Source organism: Balaenoptera physalus (genome assembly GCF_965194825.1).
Source record: "Balaenoptera physalus genome assembly, chromosome: 8".
Lineage (NCBI taxonomy): Eukaryota > Metazoa > Chordata > Mammalia > Artiodactyla > Balaenopteridae > Balaenoptera > Balaenoptera physalus.
The window spans coordinates 80,694,362-80,707,764 of record NC_138887.1 but is presented as its reverse complement, the minus strand read 5'-3'; the positions used below and the strand labels follow the sequence as shown (position 1 = coordinate 80,707,764).

The 13,403-nt window shown below is 42.4% G+C and overlaps 1 protein-coding gene across 3 annotated transcripts in view; it reads right to left on the bottom strand.

Moving 5' to 3' along the window:
* Nucleotides 1–964: 964 nt before the first annotated feature.
* The window catches only part of BMPER (BMP binding endothelial regulator), a 255,137-nt gene continuing 242,698 nt past the window's right edge, over nt 965–13,403 (bottom strand). For all 3 annotated transcript variants that reach the window (XM_082471850.1, XM_082471849.1, XM_082471851.1), the window contains 2 exons: nt 12,346–12,476; nt 965–2,354 (listed from right to left, as the gene is read on the bottom strand). In XM_082471850.1, coding sequence (XP_082327976.1) covers nt 2,173–2,354; nt 12,346–12,476 — 313 coding nt within the window. In that variant the 3' untranslated portion in view covers nt 965–2,172. The remainder of the gene's footprint in view (nt 2,355–12,345; nt 12,477–13,403) is intronic.

Here is a 13,403-nt window from a genome sequence, read left to right as displayed (position 1 = left end):
AGATTTGTTCTTCACTATTACAGTCAGATACTCAGGAAACACTCAGCGAGTTTAAAGGGGTGGCTTTTCACCTGAAGAACTGGTAATTCTCAGTGTGCCACCTTTTTAACAAAAATTGCCATTGTAAATGTCAACAATTCATTTTTCCTCCTAGTTCAAAACTTTTAGTTTAGGACTTTCAAAACATTCTTATTTTCACAGGGAGAGGAAAAAGAACTTGCTTTTACTGAGCACGATCTACAGTTGGCCCTGCGTATCTGCACAGTTTCTACCAACCGCAGACTGAAAATATTAGGAAATAAATTTCCAGAAGGTTTCAAAAAGCAAAAACTAGGAACGTAAAAGGGTTTGCAAACTGTGTCTCAGGTTACTGTGCAAGTAATCTCACTAGTGGCAGAGTGTTTAGGTCTCCTGATCCTCAACCCTGCCCATATACTACAAAGCCTCTTTGTGTTTCAGAGAAACAAATTATGGCCCCAAATGCTTAAACAGTTGTGGACGAGGTCACAAACCACACCTGGAGCCCAAGTCTCCTACATCAAAGCCCCGTTTCCAAGTGCAGCACTGAAGCACTGGCTACCTTGGGTCCCAGATGCTGAGGTTGGTTATGGCCCAAGCACAACAATGACAACCACAGTCCCTGGTGTCCCAGACAATCACTATTACACTGTGTGACTTATTCAGTTTTCTCAAACAGCTGGAGATGCCCCAGTAAAAAATCCAAACTAATCCTTTAGCTGTCATGAATATATGTAACAGGAACACAAATGTCTTAACAAGCAATGGCACTATGCTGACTGTCAAAACTTTGGAGGTTTGCTATTATCTATTAATAACACTTTATAAAAATGAGTTATTGTAGGGTATATAAAATATATCTAAATAAAGCTGTTAAAAATGGATGAACCTGAATTTGCCATAGCTTATTTGTAAAGTGTAACACGACACATCTTGAAATAGAAAATGCATTGTTTTAAATCTTAAGCCCTTTATTTACTACAATGCAGAACATTTTATTTTTAGAGATCAGTGGGTTTTGTTTTGTTGACATGTTCACTTATTCAACTGAAAACAAAAGTCAGGAAAATCACATGGTGACCAGTAGTAAGAGCAAGCATGTAGACCATTCTTTGTACTGATGTTAAGTCAACCGATCAGTAAAGCCTTTCTTTCTGTCTAATAATTAGGACAAATTCACTGTTGCCAAATAGTGTTGGTCTAGGAATCCTCTAGAAATAAAGGCTTTCATTTCATACATGGAATAGTCACAAAATGGAGATAGCTTACTTTAACTCATTGGATTTGCTCATCCTAAATTGCTGTGAGATTCAGAGAAATGGATATTTTGTCATACGTTGTGCAACAGTTTCTTCAACTACCTGCTCGTCCTCAATAAAACTAACAAGTCATCCAGACACGCCATCCTCTCGGTGTGGGACACAGCGGTGGACATATCCATCATGCACACATATAAAATCAGGAGACTCAAGGAATATGCAAAGATGGCAAGAAATCATTTGATTCTTCGGTTATGCTCTAGTGACAAATATATATTTCTTGGCAACCAGCCAGTCAGTTTTGGAAATAATATCAGACCATGACCCAATAAAGCCTAACAGCCTACCCCTTGCTTTACATGCACCGTTACCGCCTGTCGCCAATCACTAACCACTTTCTCAGGCATACTTTCCTTTCTTTGGAAGCACGAAATGCCCCTAGATAAATCTGCCCTTCTCCAGAAAAACACACTTCCCATTCAACTGCAAATCCTATTCAAATCAAAAATTAATTCAGGCAGGCAATTTGGATTTCTTAGAAAACTTCTTAAAAGTGACAAATGTATGTGATGGTAAAGCCATCCAATATGTCTGCATGCTGCCTTATTAAATTAAAAACACCTGGTTTATTTATACAATGTATTCAATGGCTTACAGATTAGGATCCTAGAAACAATACATGTCTTATAGCAAAAAATATACATATAATCATCCACCTATAGTTTATATAAATGATGAAGTGTTTCTGAATATATCTATATATCTATATATGTACACATATATACTCTGCGTGTGTATTTGCAGAATCAGCACACAAATATCACAGTCTTTCATTGGCTCTTCCACCTCAGTGTCAAGAACACCAGGTTCAAAGTCTGAAGGAGCGGAACAAAGGTCACCGCTGAGGACAAAGGACTGGCTTGATGCACCTTCCTTTGTGAAGGACCAAGTTTGCTGGACAGTGACAACCCGCAACACACGGCTTATTGCAGGGACCGATCTCATTCCAGTTGTCACAGGTCTTGGCACATCCCGGGCCACAGGTATCATACACGGCACCGTGCTTACACTGGGTGGCTGAAAAAGAGGAGGTGACGTAGGTGAGATGTGGGGAAGCCATTAGAGCCAGGTTAATTCACCCTCAGCCCCATGCCATTCCCGAAGGCTCACGTCACTCATGGCACTGGTCTCCCCACAGCACAGGTGCAGCTCTGCATCCTAACAAAAGAATAACAAACACCCAACACTGCCCATACACTCTAGGAACCTCCTGCACCTAGAAAAACAACATCCAAGATCCACCTGCTGGGCCAGAGAACTTCAAAATAAAATAAAATGAAAAAGCTTTATTCCCAGATAGGACAAACTATACATTAGTCAAGCTACAGGGAAATCTATAGGTTATTTAGGTATTGAGAATAGTATGAAAAGTTAACTCCGAATAGTTCTTCCAGCTATTGAACTGAGATGAATAAAAATAATTTCTGCAACCACCTCGATATTCAAATATACAGAATTACACATACAGGGAAAAAACCTGCCAAGGGTATTGGAAATGAGTGACATATTTTAATCTAGTGATCATGTGTTGAATTAATCAATTTGAGACAAATTGAGCAAGAGTCGGGTAGGGACCAATGGAGAAAAATTAGATGTGTGACTGGGGAGAGGGAAGAGGCTGGCTGGCTGGTCAGAGAACGTAAAAATGATGATGTAGCCAAATCATAGCAAGTTACTATCTTTGTTAACTTGGAGCTGAAATGATTTTGACAATATTCTGAGACTTCCTGAAATTCAGGAATACATTTGTCAGAAAAAAATACTGCCAACATTCTGGAAGTTTTATGACACGTGGACTTTTCCATCTGAGTTACTTCCAGTGACAATCAAAGGCGCCACCCCTCATTCTCAGGAGTAGGAATGTTGATACATGTAGGGATTTAGAACAGGGAACCAGGCCGCACAGCAGGAGGTGAGGGGCGGGCAAGTGAGCGAAGCTTCATCTGTATTTACAGCCACTCCCCAGCACTCGAGTTACTGCCTGAGCTCAGCCTCCTGTCAGATCAGCGGTGAAATTAGATTCTCAAAGGAGCACGAACCCGACTGTGAACTGCACATGCGAGGGATCTAGGTTGCGCGCTCCTTATGAGAATCTAATGCCTGATGATCTGAGGTGGAGCTGAGGTGGTGATGCTAGTGCTGGGGAGTGGCTGCAAATACAGATTATCATCAGCAGAGAGGTTTGACTGCACAGACACCACAATAAATCAACTGCTTGCAGACTCATATCAAACCCCTATCAGTGAGTGGCAAGTGAAAACAAGCTCAGGGCTCCCACTGATTCTGCATTATGGTGAGTTGTATAATTATTTCATTATATATTGCAATGTAATAATAATAGAAATAAAGTGCACAATAAATGTAATGTGCTTGAATCATCCCAAAACCATAACCCCTCCCCGCCCCGGTCCATGGAAATATTGTATTCCACGAAACCAGTCCCTGGTGCCAAAAAAGGCTGGGGACCGCTGATTTAGAAGAATCCTCTTGAAGAACAAAAATAACAATCCAACCTCCAGCTGCACTTGCCTTTGTCTACAGTTGCTGGCACACAGCTCGTAGAACACTTGGAAACCTCCAGGGTGATGAGTGTCTTTTGTATGCTGGTAAGGACTGGTGCCTAGGGTCCCTAGATAGCTTCAGGACGGGGGTTGGTTACCAAAGAGACCAAGGCATGATTAGAGGGTTGGAACTTTCGGCCCCATTTCCCAGGGATGGGGAGAGGGACTGGATATTGAGTTAATCACTTTCAGCCAGTGATTTAATCAATCATGCCTACATAAGGAAATTTCCATACAAAGCCCTAAATGACTAACGACAGGTTCAGAAAACTTGGAAACTGGCAGACACATTTAGGTGCTGGGATTATGATGTCCTCACTCCACTGGGACAGAAGCTCCTGTGCACTGGGACCCTTCTAGACCTTACCCTCTGTACCTCTTCATCCGGCTGTTCATTTGTATCCTTTATAATAAACCCGTAAGAGCAAATAAGTGTTTTCCAGAGCTTTGTGAGCAATTCTAGTAAATTATTAAGGCTGAAAGGGGAGGGGGTTGTGAGAACACCTCTCTCCCCCGACCTTGTAGCCAAGTGGAGCAGACGTGAGGGTAACCTAGGGACTCAGTACTTGCAACGGGCACCTGAAGTGAGGCGTCTTGTGGGACTGAGCCCTTAAACCTGTGGAGGCCGATGCTAACTCTGGGCAGTTAGTCTCAAAATTGAATGGAATTTGAGGACACCCAGTTGGTGTCCAGAGTGTTGGAGAACTGGTTGGTGTGAGGAAAAAAAAAAAAACCCACACATGTGGTGTCAGCTTATTGTGAGTAAAAACAGTTCGTTTCCAGGGCACTGGACTTTTCCTTATTTCCCAACATGCTACTTCTCTATTTTAAAGTAGTCCATCTATGAAACTTACTTCAATTAAGTAAACCGCACGTGCCACTTGTTTTCCGCCTGGATCCTAACTGACACAGTGGATAAGTAAAAGTTTACTACTATTCTTTAAGGCTACTTTCCCTAACGTTACCTCCACCATGGAACTCTAGTATGTTGTTTTGGCTTCTCATAATTTCATTCTATTCCTTAGGCCACTAGGAACCTCCTGGAGCCAAGCCAAGCCTGAAGACCCTGCCCTCTGCCTTGACCTAGTGCCACCGTCAAGCTCGGTGAATGTCACCACCATTCACCCTATCTTCCCCTCTTTTAGACTCAGTTCCCAACCTTTCCTCCTGCCTCTCTTGTCTGGATAGGATGTCCCTTGACTGTATACTCAGAGCACCTGGTGCCCACCTCTATCCCTGCATTTGCAACATGAAATTATAATCATCCATTTCCTTGTCCTCTCTTTCTCCAACTAAATCTAGGCTACTTGAGGGAAGGGCCGTTTTGTTTATTTTCAGCAGTAGTGTGGTGTTTAACATATAGAAGGGACTCAGAGAGCTGCTGTGTGATTGATGCATTGATAGATGGATGAGTGGGTGGATCAACTTAATCTTCTTTAAATCTCTTAACTTATGCATTTCTGATAATCTTTTGACTTTTCACGGATCCCTTCCAAGTTCTCTTTTTCTCTTTTCAGTGATTAATAAAATATCCTATACATTGGACATGCCGAATAACTTGGAAACACCCTAGCTGAATATCATATTCACAACAAATAATTGTATCCATGTGTTGCTCTATTTTTATGGATCTGTGGTGTTCAAAGCTGGAACTCAGGGTCGACAGAGAACTTCCCAATGCCTGGACCCCCACCCCAGACCAATTAAATTAGAATCTCTGAAGGTAGAACCAGGTTATCAGTATTTTAAAAATAATTTTAAAAATACTCCCCAGCACAGTTAATTTTAATGGGCAGCCAAGTTTGAGAACTGGTCCTGTAAACAACCCTCACATTCATGCTTCGGTCACTGTAGAGACTCACGCCTTTTCAGCAAAGAAGAGGGCAACGAATGTTTCCAAAGTGGAAGTAGGTGCACAATGGAAGCTCCTGCTGTTTCCCATCTTCCTCCACCAAAAACTCTACTGGAGCTCTTCCCAGTCTCAGCGCACTCATCCTCTCTTATTGATGACTTAGGACATCTGCAGGAGGACCTTAACCCACCTCCCTACTGCCTCTCCTCATCGGCACCCAGCCTTCATTTGTCATTTCTGCTTTCTGACCCGTCTCTTCCAGGAACTTGCTCTATTATTTGTCCTTCTCCATGCACATTAATCTTCTCTGTCTCTATTGGCTCCATCCTCTAAATATTGGAAACGTTTTCAGGTCAACACTAATCTTTAGCAAAATATTCCCTCACCTATCAGACTTCTTACCTCCAGACTTCATAGAAAAGTTCACAGTCATTTTATCCAGTTCCTGTGCCATGAATTACCATTGGTGACCTACCTTCCTCACCCACCATTTTAGTGAAGCAGTGTCCGCTGACGTTTTCCACAATGACCATATCCACGGACATAGAGGCAGTCCCCATTCTCACATGATCTCACCACAAAACATTTAGTCTTTTTGTCCATTTTATCTTATGACACTGAAATTTCTAGGTTCTTCTGCTAACTTCTTGCAAACACCTTCTCTCTCTTGGGCTTACTTACCTGCTCCCTGGCACTAAATGTTCAAATTGCCTCCAAGACTCTTCCCCTGACAGTCTCTTCTCTTCTCTTCCCTTTCCTTCTCTTCCTCTCTCTTCCCTTCCCTCTCTTTCTCTCTTCATCAGTTACTACAGTATTAGCTCTAATTTCCAGTCAAAAAGCTCTGAAATTGATTATCATCTGTTTGGATTCTCTTCCCAAACCAATCATTTTCCAAGTCTTAATTCAAACGTCACTTCCTTGGAGTAGCTACCTGGATCTCCCCCAGGATACCCTTCCCTCTTCTTCATCCAACAGCACTTTTCACATTATAGTTATGTTTACTTGTTTTAATCCCCCAATTACTGTGCAGCTGTAGTTCGTAATCAGAGATGCTCACAAGAGTCTCCTGAGGATCTTTTAAAAGATACACATTCCTCAGCCCCTTCCCTAAAGATTTTTGCTCTGTGTCTACAGTGGAGCCTTGGGTAGCTGTAGATTTTAAAGGTTCCAGGGGTCACTACAACAAGCACCCCTGGTTGAACAGAATGAACCACTGAGGCTGGGACTCCTGAGGGCAGAGTCCTTGTCTTCTACGATGCAAAGTTCTGGCACAGGGCCAGGCACAGAGAAGCAGCTTAATAAATGTCTGTGCCTGTTGGATGATGATTTCATCTTAATGATGTTCAATCCATCATCCCGGTTCCCAAGCTGGATTACATTTGGCTGGCCTTAAGTTCATTTTCCACTCTGCTGCTTCCAGAATGCCTCTTTCAACTCACTTTTCCCTCCAGATACTTTGTTCCCTTTCAAATCTTGCAAAGATCCCTTCTAGTATGAAAACTCGGCAGAATTTCCTCTCTCCCACCCATGTTCTTCCTTTTCCCTCATCTCCTATAGACATGCATTCTCCCATGTCTTTTCCTCTCTCTGACCTCTCAATTCTTTCTTCTAATTCCACCACTTAATTTTCTACTGCTCCTCTGTGACATCTTACCTTTGACTACTGAACACTAAGATTTCCCTCACCATCTACAGGTAGAAATTAGAAGGTTGAAAACGAAGAACTACTAGAAAAAAAAAAAAGGATCTTTTTCATCATCTCCAATTCAAATTAAATCAACAAACATCTACTGATTATCTACTATGTGGCAGGCATTCTCTTAGGCCAGGGAATCCAATGTGAATCAGATATCATCTCTGACCTCCAGTCTCAGGAGCCTGGACTTACAACCAAATAGGTGAAGGGGGCACATAAACAGATGGTTAATTAAGTGCAAGATGTACACGTTAGACAGTGAGAACAAAGAACAGTGGAGGAATAAGAGAGACATCAATTCAATGTGGAGGGTTGGGTAGGGATCCAGGAAGACTTCAGATCCCACTTAGGTCTTAAAAGGTGAGTAGACATTGTCAGTCAGACAATGGCAGGGAGAGTTTCCCAGGCAGAGACAGCACTGAGAGCCAAGGTGGGGGTGAGGGGTAGGGGGTAAGGGGGTGTCAGCAACAACAAGCAACCATGACCCAATCAGAAATGGGAGGCTCCTTGCTTTGTTGGAGGAAGGGAGTATGGGATTTGAGTGGGAGAGTGGGAGGAGACAGAGGCAGAGAAGTAGGCAGGGGCTGTAAGCCTTGAGGAAGAGGAATCTTGCAAGGGTTTTAAATGGGGGGGATGACATGATTAAATTTGCCTTCAAACTGGCACAACTTTTAGAAGATCCTAGAAAGTTAATCCTGACTTGGACCTTGTTTTATTACCCTCTGTGAATCTATTTTTTTTCAAACTTATAAAAGGCAAACAATACCTTTTTACAACATAAATGATTTGCACAGGGGCATTTGAAAAGGCTTCATTTGATCAAATACATTTTTTAAAAACCAGGAAACTACCAAAGTGGTTAGGGTTAGCAGGTATTTATTCTCAAGGGGGCACATAAGCAGCTACTCTGTAATGCGTGCAAGGACCATTACACGTTACTTTCTGTGGGACCCCATAAAGGCGCCACGTGTTGACTTTATCAATACGTTCAGTAAGTGTAGATCTGTGCCCTCTGGAACTCACTGTCCCCATGTGCCCCTACTGTGCTGAAGGTCACAGTGCTGACCTTACCTCCTAATCCTTTACAGGATCCTTTCCCAGTCAGCCAAGGGAAAGATGAGTGTGTATAAGCAGAGCAGAGGTGCTGCAGGGCAGGGGCCAGAATCACCTGGAGTTTGTAGAATAAAACAAGGAGGAAACTGCTCACAGAACCCAGCAGACTATCTCATGTGCTGCCGAAACACACACACCACTCTGAATATCCCAGCCCCTTGCCCACTTAGAAAATGTATTCCTCCAAGTGCAGTGACAATTAATAGTGGCACGTACAGGGAGGTTGGCAGAAAATCTACTAAGGATGGCAAAGTAAGATGCAGGAGCAAGGTCATAGCAAAGTTATAGAGTCAGAAGGTACCAAGTAACAAGTATCAATGATAAGGAACAAGTGAATAGAAATTGGAAAGATCTACACAACAAATATTTCCATAAATTAGTGGATGCTTACATAAATGAATATATATTCATAGGTATATATATTTTACTACAGTGCACTTGCTTATTTGTGTTCTCATAATAATTAAGAACAGTGACTATAATGCAAATTGACCTAGGTTTGACTCCTAGCTTTCTTAGTTTCCACCTCTGTGATTTTTAGCAAATTACTGAAATATTCTAAGCCTTAATGTCCTTTACAGTAAAATGTGGGTAACAGAATGTTAACATATAATTAGAGTGGGGATTAAATAAGATAAAATGTAACACAAAGTTCTAGTATAGTCCTTGGGGCAAAGGAGGTGCTTAGAAAATAGTACACATTAATATAAATGGTCATTAATGAAACTTTTATAGAGATCTTCACAATAGCCCTCTGCACATTGTATTGTACTTAGTAATTCCTGTACTAAACTAGAGTTTCATTAGTCCTCCTTGCCACCGCTAGTGGGCATACACTTCATATGTCACGCTAGTGCTAAAATCCAGCCTCGCCTGGGAGATGTCACTTGTTCATTCAGAGGTTCTTGCCTGGCTGGCTTCTTATTTGTTCAACTTCCAAGCCTTTTACCCTGGAAAATTTCTCTTCTCAGTATTAAGTGGCCTTAAGTGCTGTCATAAGTCAAAAGATCTGGGAACTAAAATTTAGTAAAGAGTATTCTTATAGTCTTCAATATTCCAGATGACTCAGAAATGAATCTACTGAGAGATGCTGCATATCTCCGTAAATACCAACTGTCAATTTGTGGAAGTTCAGTGTGAGTGTGTGTGTGTGTGTGTGTGTGTGTGTGTGTGTAAAAGGTTCCCCTGCAATCAAACATTGACAGAGTTATACTTCACTCAGATGGTTCTGCTAATTTTAAATTAGGTAAATGGAACCTTTCAGAAGCCGTATTCCTTTTCCATTAGAAAAGTAATTTTAGCTGCTGAGATTCAGTCCCTGAACTCAGGATCCTGGAGGGGGGAAAGTGTAGTCCTCAAATGTATTGCGTGCACTGAACGGGTGTTAAATACAGCCTGGCATCAGGAAGAGAGGGTTCACGTGTTCCGTATCTGATATGATCCTCATCACAGCACCATAGCTAATAAAATTAATAAAATTCTGCTGAGCCCCACATTACACCAGGATGAACGGCTGGGGCTTGAGTCCATATATTTTAGTCATTTCAAAGCAGAGAAAAGGAGACGGGCATATTCAAGGTATGGTGGAAGGACCCAGTCTCTCAAACCCTGCCCTTCCTATACTACCCCACACTGACGCATTAGGTGGGAGGTAAGCCAGTTAGTCTCACCTTTCAGGAGCCTCAGCCATACCTTAATATGAGTTATTTTTATCAACTCAATCCTCCTCTGGGAAGACAGCATTGACAGAGAGGCACTCTTGCCGTGGAAAGTGAACTCAGACATAAAGATTGGACTTGGGCTTGCAGAGGAGAGAGCAAAACCAAAAGGGAAGTTCACAAGTAGATAAAAGGGTCTGAGAGCTTTTTAAGGACATGGATTAGTGACTGTGTCAAGGGGTGGCTTGAGGAAGCTTTAGTAACCTCCAAAACGCTCGTCGTCCTACTCCCCCAGAGCCACACAAATAAGCATACAAATTAACTCGGCGGTTTCAACTCTGGCTGCAGGTCAGAGTCTCCTGAGAGGTTTCAAATGATACACAAGGCCAATTAAAGCAGGATATCTCGGCAAGGGGCCCAGGCATAGTTTTCTGGCTTATCTTTTAAGCTCCCAGAGTGACTCCAATGTCCAGCCAGATTGAGACCCACTGTCTAAGTGAACACGATGTCCATGCACTGAAAATACAGACAAAGGCAATTCTTGAGCCCTCTTCCAACCGGATGACAGCTCCTGCCCTCCACCGGTATAGACCCTCTAGAGTTAGCAGTGCCATGAACTGCCTTCTTTTCTAATAGCAGAGCTAAGGTTTCTAGTATTCGTGTAGAATGTTGCAAACCCCAGTCTCTCCCTACCAGGCAAATCTGGTCCTTTACAGAAAAACATTTGCAAGCCCTTGCAGTAAAAGACAAACATTTAGTCATCTCATCTTCAGGTCTAAGTAAGAGCGGCAGTTACTACTGACTATCTTCTATGAGTTGAGCACTCTTCTACGATGTTTCACGTACGTATCACCAATGCTTATAACTCTGCAGGGTAGATATTATTGTACACTTCCAAAATATTTCTAAAATCTCTCTTCTTCCTCCACACACTGCCTCCATCTTAATCCAAGCCGCCATCATTTTGTCACCCCAAAGACTGCAATGGCCTCTTGCCTTCAATCTTGCCCTATTCAGTGTATTCTCTACACAGCAGCCTCTACGCAGGGTGACCTTTCAAAAGCAGAAGGAGGGTTGCTTAAGGCCCGTCAGTGGCTTCCATTCTTCTTGGAATAAAAGCTAGACTCCTTCCCAAGACTTGCAGAGTCCTGCAATCCGGCTCTGGCTTCAACTCCACTCTCATCTTGTGCCCCTCTTTCCCCTGCCCTCCACACTGACTCCCTTCCAGTTTGAGAGCAGCTATCTTATTCAAATACGTTTCCTCCGCATAGATCTCTTGCCCTGAGTCCCTTCGATCCTTCAGCGCTCGGCTGGAATATCATCCCCACAAAGACAGGCTCCCTCTTCACCATCTAAGTAGCCGCCCACTCCCTCTCCATTTGTTTTCTCTTGCTCTGCCCTATTTGCCTCCTCATCACCCTTACCACACTTAGCAAGTCTCTACCATGCTCGACTTACTACTTTTGTCTGGCTCTCCCACTGGGCTGCCAGCACCTCAATGACAGGGACCTCACCTCATCTCTTACAGTCACCAAAGTGCCCACAGTGCTTTGTTCAATGCCTAGTACTTACCCACTTTGTAAGAAACATTTCTGGGATGAACAAAGAAGTCCGTTTTACAGATATCAAATAAGCTAATTTACTTGCCTGAGATCAAAAAGCTAGAACGACTATTACAGCAATCTCTCAGAAGGAAAAGAACATTCTACTAGTGTTTGTATAACCATTTCTCTCTCTCTTTCAAAAAAAAATCACACTTATCTTGAAGACCTTAAATGACTGTAATTGTCCCGAATCTCCTTTGCTCCACACGTAACCTAAACCACATCTATGACTGTCCACGTGCTAAGCACAACCAGCTGGTAGCTTGAGGTTAGGAGAATTTCGCAACAGTGGAAATCCTTAAATTGTTCAAATGTGCTTGTCACAAAGCATTTCTCTGAAGTGCTTTCTATCCTGCCCAGTGGGAAGCCCCTGTGTTTTATCAAATTGAAATCCAGGTGGGCCACTGATAAGATTTCCCTCTGGCCAAGGGAGCATGTGACCATTCACATCTCAGGTCCTTTCTATTGCTATCTTGGGCACTGGAGTGAGTTTCTGATGTTTGGATCGGCCCGGAGCTTCTCACCTGCACACTTCTGCTGAGGCTCCCAGTGGACGCTGAGGCCCTCTCTCTGGCAGGCGCGGGTATATGCCAGGAACGACTCGCAGTAACAGTTTTTATGGACTGGACATTCACACATATCTGTCACGCAGGACCTAAGGGACCCAAAAAAAAGAAATGAACATTCAAAAATATCAAATTATCAAATGTCCTAAATGCAGCTTGGAGAAAAGGGGTGGGTGGGTGGATGTCAACCCTTGATTGGACATTAAAGGTTGCTGTTTTAGGCTGGAAACCTAAAAATGATATAAAAATTCTGCATGAAACCTTACTGGATACCTCTGAATAATGCGACATCAGGTTCCCTTTCTTTTAGAGCAGGATTGGCCAATAGAACTTTCCGTAATGATGGAAATATTCTATAGTCTCCACTGTCCAAAGTAGTAGCCACTAATCATATCTAGCTATTGAGCACTTGGAATGTATCCAGTGTGACTGAAAAACCAAATTTTTTATTTGGCTTAATTTTAATTAATTTAGTTGCAAACAATCACATATGCCTATTGGTTACCACGTTGGGAAGGCAGCTCTTAGAATATAGTCCCTATTCAAGGTGCTGCCATTTTGTGAATAGCTCTGATATATGAATAACAGGTTCTATGACAATATAACCCAAATAGTGGCCAACTTGATGAAAGCATAAAATCTCATGGCTTTCTGAAGACAAACAATTAGGATTCAATTTTGCAATATCTTAGAATCTTAGTCTTTTGAGGAACCTCGTTCTTTAGAACATGGGGTGACAAATTCCAAACAAAGCAAAACTTTCAGGCCCCTAATTAGACTGAAAGATAAAGGCGACTGAGCCAAGGTCTTTGTTGCTTAAGTTTAAATATGGAAATGATGGGCCAGGATGTAAAGAGAACTGAAATGTGTTTTAAATACAAACTAATAAATTTTCAAACATGCTGACCTCGGAGGCATAATAACAACCTCACACTGGAATATGATATTACAGTTTACAAAGGACTTTCACATGCAGTCTGTCACTGAGTGCTAAATAGGACGTAGCACAGTCCCTG